At 42.9% G+C, this 12,221-nt stretch overlaps 3 protein-coding genes across 4 annotated transcripts in view; 2 read left to right on the forward strand and 1 right to left on the reverse strand.

The window, feature by feature from the left end:
- On the forward strand, positions 1 to 4,687 carry LOC129815543 (interferon regulatory factor 6-like). The gene is made up of 8 exons (XM_055869463.1): positions 1 to 244; positions 981 to 1,163; positions 1,326 to 1,521; positions 1,675 to 1,767; positions 2,024 to 2,272; positions 2,519 to 2,911; positions 3,094 to 3,212; positions 3,375 to 4,687. Exons 2-8 carry the CDS (start codon positions 990 to 992, stop codon positions 3,609 to 3,611), a joined length of 1,461 nt encoding a protein of 486 aa, XP_055725438.1. The 5' UTR covers positions 1 to 244; positions 981 to 989; the 3' UTR covers positions 3,612 to 4,687.
- The window catches only part of LOC129815541 (epidermal growth factor receptor kinase substrate 8-like protein 3), a 27,217-nt gene continuing 19,401 nt past the window's right edge, over positions 4,406 to 12,221 (forward strand). The window contains exon 1 of the mRNA XM_055869459.1: positions 4,406 to 4,495. The gene's annotated coding sequence lies outside the window, so the exon portion shown is untranslated. The remainder of the gene's footprint in view (positions 4,496 to 12,221) is intronic.
- Positions 4,721 to 12,221, reverse strand: part of LOC129815542 (TRAF3-interacting JNK-activating modulator-like) — an 8,453-nt gene continuing 952 nt past the window's right edge. Inside the window, exons 3-13 of one of the 2 annotated variants that reach the window (XM_055869462.1) lie at positions 11,885 to 12,026; positions 11,651 to 11,723; positions 11,500 to 11,527; positions 11,138 to 11,167; positions 10,905 to 11,000; positions 9,640 to 9,711; positions 7,796 to 7,936; positions 7,465 to 7,602; positions 7,177 to 7,375; positions 5,385 to 5,476; positions 4,721 to 5,209 (exon numbers count right to left, since the gene is read on the reverse strand). In XM_055869462.1, the coding sequence (XP_055725437.1) occupies positions 5,018 to 5,209; positions 5,385 to 5,476; positions 7,177 to 7,375; positions 7,465 to 7,602; positions 7,796 to 7,936; positions 9,640 to 9,711; positions 10,905 to 11,000; positions 11,138 to 11,167; positions 11,500 to 11,527; positions 11,651 to 11,723; positions 11,885 to 12,026 (1,203 nt within the window). In that variant the 3' untranslated portion in view covers positions 4,721 to 5,017. Of the gene's footprint in view, positions 5,210 to 5,384; positions 5,477 to 7,176; positions 7,376 to 7,464; positions 7,603 to 7,795; positions 7,937 to 9,639; positions 9,712 to 10,904; positions 11,001 to 11,137; positions 11,168 to 11,499; positions 11,528 to 11,650; positions 11,727 to 11,884; positions 12,027 to 12,221 lie in introns of both variants that reach the window. The other variant, XM_055869461.1, reaches the window with a different exon arrangement.

Below are 12,221 nucleotides of genomic sequence, written 5' to 3' on the forward strand. Positions count from 1 at the left end.
GGCTCTACCTGAGTTTCGTTAAGGGAAGCGGAAAAGGCATAAACTGCTCGGCCTGCTCCGGACATTATCAGAATTGTTCTCCCGTGATAAGAAGTATCCGTGGGTCATCTATACGTTTACCTGGATTGCAAAGGACATAGAAGTTCCAACGTTTTGGAGAATAATATTTTCCTGAAGCTTGGGGTTCTAAATTACCTTCTCCCAGATCGAAAAGATCCTACTTCCTGGTCACGTTCAACAGCAGGTAGGTTTCACAGCGGTATCCTAGATTTGGTTTGTTTGCAACCATGAAATAGTTTTAAATTCGTAACTTGATTTAAAAAATAATTATAATTTAAATAATTACTAACAATTTCTTTGTGAAAAAAAGTATCCACTGGTCTTTCGTATGTTGCTTGAATTTACAGTACGAGCAAGTGGTTGCAGGCATAACATACAACAACATGTTACAATAGTCTGTAGCCTATCCTAATGGATTGTTTGCTGGGAAGAAGTCCACTTTATGGTTCATTCATTTGAATTAATGTATTAACGTTGGACATTTTATTTATGTACCATGCTCAACTGACCTGTGTAACAACCATGTCCTGCAGATTGCAGTAGCATCATAAGACCAACCATATGCACTTTTGGGAGGACCTTTAGTAATAGCTGTAAATCAGGGAAATTGCATGCTATTCTGGGCGTTTTGAGGTCTGAGTAGAGTAATTAAATATACTGACCTGTAGGCTGACCCGAAGCCACTACATTTTAATGTTTACCTCTCAAAGTGGCAGTCTATGTTTGAAATCTTGGTAGCCATGTAATGTTGGTCATCTTGTGCCTGTCTCAGACAAGTTGTGTTATGTCATACCCTTACAGCAGTTTTTCTGATACAGTGCTTCTAGTAGAACTGTTTTGAGATATTGGTCAGGATGTCCACATAAGTGTACCATATGGATAGTAAATATCTAACCCGCCCATTGTGGCCCCCTCCCCAGACAATAAGCATGGCGTTGACCCCGCGGCGTGTCCGGCTCAAGCCCTGGCTAGTGGCCCAGGTGGACAGTGGGTTCTACCCAGGCCTGGTGTGGATTGACCGAGACAATAAGCGCTTCAGGATCCCTTGGAAACATGCCACACGGCACACCCCCCAGCACGAGGAAGAAAACACAATTTTTAAGGTGAGTAAAGCACATCTCTGTAACAGTTTGTGAAACGATACATGTGGGCTAATGTGTTGGCAGGTGAACTGGTTGTGGCTGGATCAACGGTGAGTAAAGTAAGGTTGATAACTATATTCTCTGAATGTATTCTTCATCTGTTTCCTCTCTCCCCTGTACCAGGCCTGGGCGGTAGAGACCGGAAAGTTCCAGGAGGGTATTGATGATCCTGACCCTGCCAAGTGGAAAGCTCAGCTCCGCTGCGCCCTCAACAAGAGCAGAGAGTTCAACCTTGTCTACGACGGCACCAAAGAAGTCCCCATGAACCCCCTGAAGATCTACGACATCTGCGACATCCCACAGCCCCTCAGTAACCCAGGTAACTGGCCATCGAAGACATAAAAATATAATAATTATACAACCATAGTAGATATATGATTATTTACAGTCACTTGTCAGGTTTGGTAGCAGCTCTGAAACGTATTTAAACTTTTGCCATCCCTTGCTCTCCTTCTCATTTCTCTCTCCTCAGGATCTTCAGACCCTGGGTCTTGGACACCAAATGATGGGGATGAAGATGAATCAGATGGCTCAGAGCCCCTCCCTCCTTATCCAACATCCAACGGTTAGTCATGTCAAATATCTCTCTTTATTTAATTGAGTCCCCCTCTAATACTAATTCTTAATTTTTACCACATAATTTATCCAAGACCACATAACAGTCCAGATCTAGCCTCTAGATAATGTTTTCCAACTTGCCTGGTCCAAGAACAACCCCCTGCCCCCCTTTTGTTTGGCTTACTCCCAGTTTTGATTACAATATCCCAGTATGGTTTTTGGTATGTCAGCTAATCATGCTTTGTTTCTCTGTAACCAATCAGGCACCAGCCCCGCTCTTATGTGGTCTCCACCGGGGTCTGTATCGCCCCTCCAACCCCCCAGCTGCCCCCCATCAGTTGAAGTGTGGCCCAAAGAGGAAGTTAAGCTGTGGCCCAAAGAGGAGCCTTTGGATATGGAGATGCAGCCTTCGCCCCTGGAGATGGCGCCCCCCCCCCCACTGGACATGCCTCCCCCTCCCATGCCTGACGTGATGTTCGCCTCCCCAGAGATGTGGATCAGCTCCTTGCCTAGTCAGTACACTAACACAACTACACAAACTCCTCCATTAGATAAATATAGGACTGCATACAGTATCACAGCATCTTGCACACTGCTATGCTTTATCTTGGCCAGGTCGCAGTTGCAAATGAGAACTTGTTCTCAACTAGCCTACCTGGTTAAATAAAGGTGGAAAAAAAAAAAAAAAAATCTTGTCCACACAGACAACCAATGAGTGGCTCTCTTTATCTTCATGTGTTTCTTTGTCTCTCCCTCAGTAACAGACCTGGAGGTGCAGTTCCAGTACCGGGGTAAGGAGGTGTGTCCAGCCATGACGGTCAGTAACCCACAGGGCTGTAGGCTTTTTTACGGGGACCTAGGTCCCATGGTCAACCAGGAGGAGCTGTTTGGTCCTATCAGCCTGGAGCAGCTGAGGTTCCCCTCTACTGAGCATATCGCCAACGACACGCAGAGGGTCTTCACCAACCGCCTGCTGGATGTCATGGACCGAGGCCTCGTCCTGGAGATCAGCGGCCATGACATCTATGCCATCCGCCTCTGCCAATGCAAGGTGTACTGGTCAGGCCCCTGCGCCCCCAACCCCAAAGCACCCAACCTCATAGAGAGGCAGAGGAAGATCAAGCTGTTCTGTCTGGAGTCCTTTCTCAGTGGTAAGCAGTGACTCCGATCCTCTTAGCATAGACTCTTCACACAGCTTTCTTGTGTTTTATAGTGTTTTAGGCAGGGCCCTTATGTGGTATTGTGATAGTGTGGCATGTACTGTAGCTGTTATTGCATGTGTGCTGTGACACTGAATTGCTATGTGATATGATTGTGATGGGTTTGTGTGCAGATGTGATAGCCCATCAGAGGGGCCAGTCAGCCAGCCCTCCTCAGTTCGACATCAACCTGTGCTTTGGAGAGGAGTGGCCTGACAGCAGACCCAAAGAGAAGAAGCTCATCATGGTGCAGGTACAAGACTGTCTTTGTATCAGGATGCAATGATTCATAGAAAACTCATTTAAATATTTGTTTTTCATTATTTTAAAATGTTGAATTGACCCTCAAGCATGTATGTTTTGTTGAGTCCCTTCGCTGTAACTGCCACGTTTTTGGCCCTCTGCTCCCCTCCAGATTATTCCAGTGGTAGCACGTATGATCACTGAGATGTTCTCAGGCGACTGCATGCGCTCCTTCGACAGCGGCAGCGTGCGCCTGCAGATCTCCATCCCAGACATCAAGGACAACATCGTGACCCACCTGAAGCAGCTGTACCGCCTGCTGCAGACCCACCAGGGCCAGGAAGGCTGGCCTCAGGCTCTGGCCCCCGGAGCAGGCATGCACCTGCCCCAGGCCCTGCATGCCCAGTGAAGTAGCCTAGTCCACCACGGCCCTACCAGGCCAGTCAGTCTCTCTCACACACACAGCTCTGTCTGGACACTGCTGCCTCTCTACTGCTGGTCCAAGAGGGGATCTATTATCAGCAAACTAGTACTTATGTTTATAGAGGCATGTTCATCAGAATAGGGAGAGGGATCACATCGATTTAGCTTCTTTTCCCCCTTTTGTTATTATGGTCTATTATAGGGTTCATTGGTCCATGTGTATATATTGTGGTAAATGCTGCTACCAGGCATTGTAATTATACTGTTACTGTGGCAGTCAGTAAAACATGGTGTGATGGTAGTGTCTGTCTGCAGTTGTAAGCTCTAGGGCCTTGAACTAGAGCAGCATTATGGGTCAAAGTCCTGTAGGCTGCAAGTCAACATTGAACATCGTCAATGAGTTACAGACATAACCTTGTCGCCAGTTACACAATACAGTCAGTGACTTCTGAATAATCATCAAGCTTTGTCCTGGTCCTTGTTGTTCATAAAACATGATCTCATTCTCATGTTTGCTACCTGTTTGAGTGCTAATGCATTTTAGTAGATTTAGTTGAACTTTTATCAATAAGTGATACATGCATATATTTTAAGTTATCCGTTTATTATAAACAATATAAAGAAAAAGTATCATTGTGACATTTGCATTTTAAGTCATTTAGCAGACACACTTATCCAGAGAGACTTACAGGAGCAGTTAGGGTTAAGCGCCTTTCACAAGGGCACATCAACAGATTTTTCACCTAGTCGGCTCGGGATTTGAAACAGCGAGCTTTCAGTTACTGGCTCCCCGCTCTTAACTGCTAGACTACCTTCCGCCCATGACTGTTGAGATCCATTCCTTCATGTGATTCTGACTGGTCTTGCTAGGTATGTGAACAGTTTACTATAACTGAGTTTTTTGTGGAGATCATTTAAAGGTACTAGTAGAGAAAATCATTTAAATGTTGATGATTTTCCATATGTATATCCTACACTTATCATTATATGGAATTTAAACTATTTGTTTTGGCCTATGAAAATAGTATACGGGGTGTGCACTTAATGTTAAAGGATCTCAACTCTTTTTCCCTCTAATGATTTGTTTTTTCCTTTTTTTGAAATAAAATTTTCCAAAACTAGCAAAGCGGTCTTATTTAAAATTTCAGTTTTACTGTCCAGTTATAAGTGGCAAATGTGTCAACTATACTGAGGAAATACAACAAGTAAGCATGAATGAGGCAGTAACCATAATGCATGGTTATGAATACAAATTGACTTCAAGACGCAAAGATATTTACGATGACAAAATAAATTGCGTCCAGTGTGATGTAAAAAATACATAGAACATACTGTATTTCCCAAACCCTTTAGAGCAAGTTCTTCAGGGGGTTGTTCAGTTCCCAGGTCTTGTCATATGGGCCTATAGCAATGCTGTGGTAATGTCATGTCATAGAGGTACTTCTCTGTGTGTTCCTGTAGTACTTGGTAAATGTTCCACAGCTGATTTCTTGTCGTGGGGATATTGGCCAGTAACAATGTCAAAATGGCCACCACCATGACTACCACGAACAGGGTCAGGATGAACCAGGGACAACAACGTCTCTTGGTGGAAAAATAAAGAGTCCATCAGTATCAAGTTAATATAGGATTAAAATCGAGCAGAGCCAATAAAAATGTTGGAGACATACAGGATGAAGACAGTGGGGACAGAAAGTGATTGATTATGCTCTGGGTTTGACATGATTAAGACAAAAGGGAATTGTAGACAAATACTGACCTCTCTCCTTTCGAGATTGGCTTCCATCATGCTTTGTTTCTTGTTGCTGTGGTGTGACATGGCTGGCTGAAACTGCTCATCCAATGAATGCTCTATTGATGTCAACACATTTACAGACTAATAAATATCATGGTCAAAATAGCAGTTAAAACAACTTTGACCTGCTATAGTAATTTATGAAATCCAACTTTTATTTAAATCTGCCAGTGGATTTATAATGTACAGTCGTGGCCAAAAGTTGAGAATGACACAAATATAAATTTTCACAAAGTCTGCTGCCTCAGTATCTTTAGATATTTTTGTCAGATGTTACTATGGAATACAGAAGTATAATTACAAGCATTTCATAAGTGTCAAAGGCTTTTATTGACAATTACATGAAGTTGATGCAATGAGTCAATATTTGCAGTGTTGATCCTTCTTTTTCAAGACCTCTGCAATCCACCCTGGCATGCTGTCAATTAACTTCTGAGCCACATCCTGACTTATGGCAGCCCATTTTTGCATAATCAATGCTTGGAGTTTGTCAGAATTTGTGGGGTTTTGTTTGTCCACCTGCCTCTTGAGGATTGACCACAAGTTCTCAATGGGATTAAGGTCTGGGGAGTTTCCTGGCCATGGACCCAAAATATCGATGTTTGTTCCCCGAGACACTTAGTTATCACTTTTGCCTTATGGTAAGGTGCTCCATCATGCTGGAAAAGGCATTGTTCGTCACCAAACTGTTAATGGATGGTTGGGAGAAGTTGCTCTCGGAGAATGTGTTGGTACCATTCTTTATTCATTGCTGTGTTCTTAAGCAAAATTGTCAGTGAGCCCACTCCCTTGGCTGAGTTGCAACCCCACACATGAATGGTCTCAGGATGCTTTACTGTTGGCATGACACAGGACTGATGGTAGGGCTCACCTTGTCTTCTCCGGACAAGCTTTTTTCCAGGTGCCCCAAACAATCGGAAAGGGGATTTATCAGAGAAAATGACTTTACCCCAGTCCTCAGCAGTCCAATCCCTGTATCTTTTGCAAAATACCAGTCTGTCCCTGATGTTTTTCCTGGAGAGAAGTGGCTTCTTTGCTGCCCTTCTTGACACCAGGCCATCCTCCAAAAGTCCTCACCTCACTGTGCGTGCAGATGCACTCAAACCTGCCTGCTGCCATTCCTGAGTAAGCTCTGTACTGGTGGTGCCCCGATCCGGCAGCTGAATCAACTTTAGGAGACGGTCCTGGCGCTTGCTGGACTTTCTTGGGCGTCCTGAAGCCTTCTTCACAACAATTGAACCGCTCTCCTTGAAGTTCTTGATGATCCGATAAATGGTTGATTTAGGTGCAATCTTACTGGCAGCAATATCCTTGCCTGTGAAGCCCTTTTTGTGCAAAGCAATGATGACGGCAGGTGTTTCCTTGCAGGTAACCATGGTTGACAGAGGAAGAACAATGATTCCAAGCACCACCCTCCTTTTGAAGCTTCCAGTCTGTTATTCGAACTCAATCAGCATGACAGAGTGATTTCCAGCCTTGTCCTCGTCAACACTCACAACTGTGTTAACGAGAGAATCACTGACATGATGTCAGCTGGTCCTTTTGTGGCAGGGCTGAAATGCAGTGGAAATGTTTTTGCGGGATTCAGTTCATTTTCATGGCAAATAGGGACTTTGCAATTAATTGCAATTCATCTGATCACTCTTCATAACATTCTGGAGTATATTCAAATTGCCATCATACAAACTGGGGCAGCAGACTTTGTGAAAATGTATATTTGTGTCATTCTCAACTTTTGGCCATGACGGTACTATACCTATGGAGTCCTTTTGCTGTCCTCTGACAATCTCCTGCTGTTTCATGGTGTCTTGCTGCTGCTGTCTCCATGTCTCTAGTTGTGTCCTGCAGGTGTGGAGGTTGTCCTCTAGGAGATTGATCTTGAGGTGGAGCTCAGCCTCAGTGTGTTGGTGCTGCAGCAGCTGACTCTCCAGAGTTGCATCCTGTCCCATCACTTTCTGGATGCACAGGGAGATACATGATGCTATTTAAAGCATATATTATTTCACTCTCATAAAATATAGCGTGTGTGTGCATGCGTGCATACCTCTAGTTGGCTCTGTAATAGGTTTATATGGTCTATGTTCTGCACCAGAGACGTCCTCAGCTGGGTGCATTTCCTCCTCTCTTCCTCATAGCGCTCTCGGCACTGTGATGACTCAACCTGGGCAGTCTGCAGTGCCATCTGTTGGACACACAAAGTACACACACAGTGAAACTCCTGTGACATCCCTTCATATTCATTTGATATGAAATAATCTCATATTTCGTAAATCAATTACATGAATTAAATTAATAATTGACTGTAATAGGAAAATACCAATTGAACACAGTGCTATTATGCATTATCCAGAGTGCAGCCCTGTCTGACCCCTTACTTCAAGGCTGTGAGCCCTGTCCTGGGCCTTGTTTTTTTGGTCAGTGACCCTCTGGAGTGAGGCCACGGCCATCTCCTCCAGCTCCTGCCTCTGCTGCTCCGACTGTAGCAGCAGCTTCTTGGCTCCATCCCTGGACAGCCTCTGAGGAAGAGGAGAGTAATGATTGCTCTTTGGTGTTTCAGCCTGGTGGTGATTTTGTACGTACATTCATACTGTAAGTTATATACCCTACCATTCAAAAGTTTGGGGTCACTTAGAAATGTCCTTGTTTTTGAAAGAAATGTCCATTAAAAAAACATAAAATTGATCAGAAATGCAGTGTAGACATTGTTATTGTTGTAAATGACCATTGTATCTGGAAACGGCAGATTTTTTATGGAATATCTACATAGGCGTAGAGGCCCAATATCAGCAACCATCACTCCTATGTTCCAATGGCACGTTGTGTTAGCTAATCCAAGTTGATCATTTTAAAGGGCTAATTGATCATTAGAAAACAATTTTTGCAATTATGTTAGCACAGCTGAAAACTGTTGTTCTGATTAAAGAAGCAATAAACCTGGCCTTCTTTAGACTAGTTGAGTATCTGAAGTATCAGCATTTGTGGGTTCGATAACAGGCTCAAAATGGACAGAAACAAATAACTTTCTTATGAAACTTGTCAGTTTATTCTTGTTCTGAGAAATGAACGCTATTCCATGTGAGAAATTGCCAACAAACTGAAGATCTCATACAACGCTGTGTACTACTCCCTTCACAGAACAGTGCAAACGGCTCTAATCAGAATAGAAAGAGGAGTGGGAGGCCCCGGTGCACAACTGAGCAAGAGAATAAGTACATTAGGGTGTCTAGTTTGAGAAACAGACGCCTCACAAGTCCTCAACTGGCACCTTCATTAAATAGCACCCGCAAATCACCAGTCTCAACGTCAACAGTGAAGACTGTTGACGTTGAGACTCCGGGATGCTGGCCATCTAGGCAGAGTTCCTCTGTCCAGTGTCTGTGTTCTTTTGCCCATCTTAATCTTTTATTTTTATTGGCCAGTCTGAGATATGTCTTTTTCTGGTCAACTCTGCCTAGAAGGCCAGCATCCCAGAGTCGCCTCTTCACTGTTGACGTTGAGACTGGTGTTTTGCGGGTACTATTTAATGAAGCTGTCAGTTGAAGACTTGTGAGGCGTCTGTTTCTCAAACTAGACACTCGAATGTACTTGTCCTCTTGCTCAGTTGTGCACCGGGACCTCCCACTCCTATTTCTATTCTGGTTAGAGCCAGTTTGAGTTGTTCTGTGAAGGGAGTAGTACACAGCGTTGTACGAGATCTTCAGTTTGTTGGCAGTTTCTCGCATGGAATAGCCTTCATTTCTCAGAACAAGAATAGAATGACGAGTTTCAGAATAAAGTTATTTGTTTCTGGCCATTTTGAGCCTGTAATCGAACCCACAAATGCTGATGCTCCAGATCCTCAACTAGTCTAAAGAAGGGCAGTTGTATTACTTGTTTAGTCAGCACAACAGTTTTCAGCTGTGCTAACATATTTGCAAAAGGGGTTTTCTAATGATCAATTAGCCCTTTAAAATTATAAACTTGGATTAGCTAACACAACGTGCCATTGGAACACAGGAGTGAGGATTGTTGATAATGGGCCTCTGTACACCTATGTAGATATTCCATTTCCAGCTACAATAGTCATTTACAACATTAATAATGTCTACACTGTATTTCTGATCAATTTTATGGTAATTTAATGGACAAAAAAAATATTTATTTTAAAAACAAGGCCATTTCTAAGTGACGCCAAACTTTTGAATGGTAGTGTAGGTATAGACATTGTGCCTGAACACACCTGCACACAGATCTTCAGCTGTGACTCTAGTGCCCCAATCTTTCCCTTCATCTTGTCCTCTTTGCAACAGACCTGTGAGGGTAGAGAAATATGAGATGTAATGGGGATTGGCTATTAGGCCCTTTCTTTTTTCTCTGTATATTTCTTTCTCAACTTCTCAGTGACAGGATGCAGGGTAGTCTCCAGAAGAATGAGGGTGGAAACACTGTGAACTCGACTCTGAAACCACAGTCAGTCTTTAACCAGATCACTGAGCCGAACACGGTAGCCTATTACCTCATTTAGGGCTCTATTCAATCTGTAACGCTTCCGCGATAGAAATGTAAAGGTCATTTCAGATTGAGCCGACATGTGCAGCGTTTACCGTGAATGCAGTCTCCGCTAAATTTCAATCACGCTGTAAAGCGTGTCAAGAAAAAAAGAACAAATCATTTCAAAAATGTAATTCCCCCTCCCCTTCAGTCGGTTCACTCTCGCGCCTCGCTCCAGTATACATGGCTTGTAAAAAATGCTGCGTTTTAATCAAATAGGCTACCAACTGGAGAGAGGAAAAGCGACCTAAAGCGGCATAGCTGCTCTACTCACTTTCCAGTCAAGCCCAATTGTTCACATATTTAACTAATCCCGTGCCATCTGAGGTGAAGAGTGAAATAAAAATAGATTGACCTATGCAGTACTGCCACACGAATTATTATAATTTGTTTAATGTTCATGTTATACATTTTAATGTGTTGTAAATGTTCATATGTGCAGTGCTCAACTGTAGGCTACAGATTTATGCCGGTGCTGTTATGTGCAGACCGTCCTGCTGGGGTCTCTGTCCTCATCCTTCAGCCTTATTAATCGATAAACATTTAGGTAATTTAGAATATGTTCTTATCCAGAGCAATTTAGGCCAACAATCAGTGCATTTAACTAAAATAGACAAGTTAACATATCACAGTCTCATGTTACTGACATTATTTTGAATAGTTAGTAAACAAACACAATAGCCTATATTTCTGGGTGCAAAAATGAGCACAGAATGGGAGTGATTTTTAACGGGAAGAGACAGCAAAGTTCAGGGGTTATAGAACTGTTGCAGGATCAGTGCAGCACAGGGGGAAAAATACAAGACGGGGCAGGAATTAATTTTCACTCCTGTGTCAACATCTATGACACACTACACCAACCTACTGTCAACTTCATGGCAGTCACTTCATGAAACAGAGTATGATATAGAAATACAGTAATCACATCAGTGTATAAGAGATCCAGGTCCTAACCTTCCAGACATTGTCATGTGAGAGCAGTAGAGTAGAGGTGGTGTGCTGCAGTAGAGCAAGCTTCTGTTTCAGAGAATCCTCTCGCCGCAGAGCCTCCTATGGAAAGAGATGCACCATAATACAAGTAAGGTTCTGACTAAATGGCATGTCTCAATTATATGTATTATCATTACAGATTCCAATATAGAAGCACTTGCAGCAATCTAAGGAGTCAGCATAGCAGGATTACACACCTGTAGATACTCAGAGAGTTGAACGAGGTCCTACATAGAGGAGAGGGAGAGAGATTTTTCACAATAGGCATAAAAGATATTCCCAACATGGAGCAAGGAAGGACATCATATATATAGTTATAATGGGTGGTTGACTATGTATGTCGCACCCATGATAGTTAAAATATCATAACATCTATCTCTACGTTTCTATGCAACACAACTGATAGTGATGCCTTCTTCATAACTTTATGGGAATGCGGCCTCTTGTCAGAATGATGAATGATTGTGTAGATGAGAACTGTGATTCATTGCTATGGCTCACATTTGAATTAGAATCTACCCACAACATTACAGAGATGCAGTACATTGGAGTTACTTACTGTCTCCTTTACAGTGCTATAGCCATGCCTGTGAATGACAGGAAATGAGTAGGTCAGAGGTCAAAGTGTTATACATGCAGTACATGACAGAGATAAAACAGTTAAACAGATCAGTGTCTTCATGTTGAGGTCAGTAGCTTACTGTACTTACTCTGTCTGACAGCAGACATTCCTTTGTTGGAGCTGCCTGGTTAACATTACTAGGCCACTCTGGTCCTGTTTAACTACTAAGAGGGACAGAGGAAGATCATGAAATTCACCAACAAACTCGGTGTTCAAACTTAATAAGTATGTTGAAATTCAAGTTTGATGACTGACAGTACAGCCATGGGTGTCCAACCACCATCAATTAAAAAATAAGGATACCCAGTGAGTCCAATTTTACCTTTATCTCTGATATCCATACTCTTCCTCAGTGAGGGCTGCTGTGGTGTTTGAGGGAATATCTGTGAGACGTCAGAGTGAAGCTGCCCTATTTTGTTTTTCCCTCCTGCCCCATGCAGTGGTGGTGAGGTGATCCATGTTGCCTGGTGAAACAGTTTTGCGTCTGTGACACTCATTTTGTGTTTGACCAAACGGAATATTCCAGTATTTGTGTATTAAGATACATATAATAAAATAATGTCACGCACGTAATGTGTATTACATTTAAAATTGTTGTCATTTAGCTCTTATCTACAGCGACCCACAGGAAGGAGCGTATCGACAGATTTTTCACCTAG

The sequence above is a fragment of the Salvelinus fontinalis genome, chromosome 18 (assembly GCF_029448725.1).
Source record: "Salvelinus fontinalis isolate EN_2023a chromosome 18, ASM2944872v1, whole genome shotgun sequence".
NCBI classification, from domain to species: domain Eukaryota; kingdom Metazoa; phylum Chordata; class Actinopteri; order Salmoniformes; family Salmonidae; genus Salvelinus; species Salvelinus fontinalis.

Bases quoted from the DNA above. Each gene is read 5' to 3' on its own strand.
- LOC129815543 (XM_055869463.1), top strand. From the start codon at position 990: ATGGCGTTGACCCCGCGGCGTGTCCGGCTCAAGCCCTGGCTAGTGGCC. The intron at 1,768-2,023 runs GTTAGTCATGTC...GTAACCAATCAG, and splicing joins TCCTTATCCAACATCCAACG to GCACCAGCCCCGCTCTTATG. The intron at 2,912-3,093 runs GTAAGCAGTGAC...GTTTGTGTGCAG, and splicing joins TCTGGAGTCCTTTCTCAGTG to ATGTGATAGCCCATCAGAGG.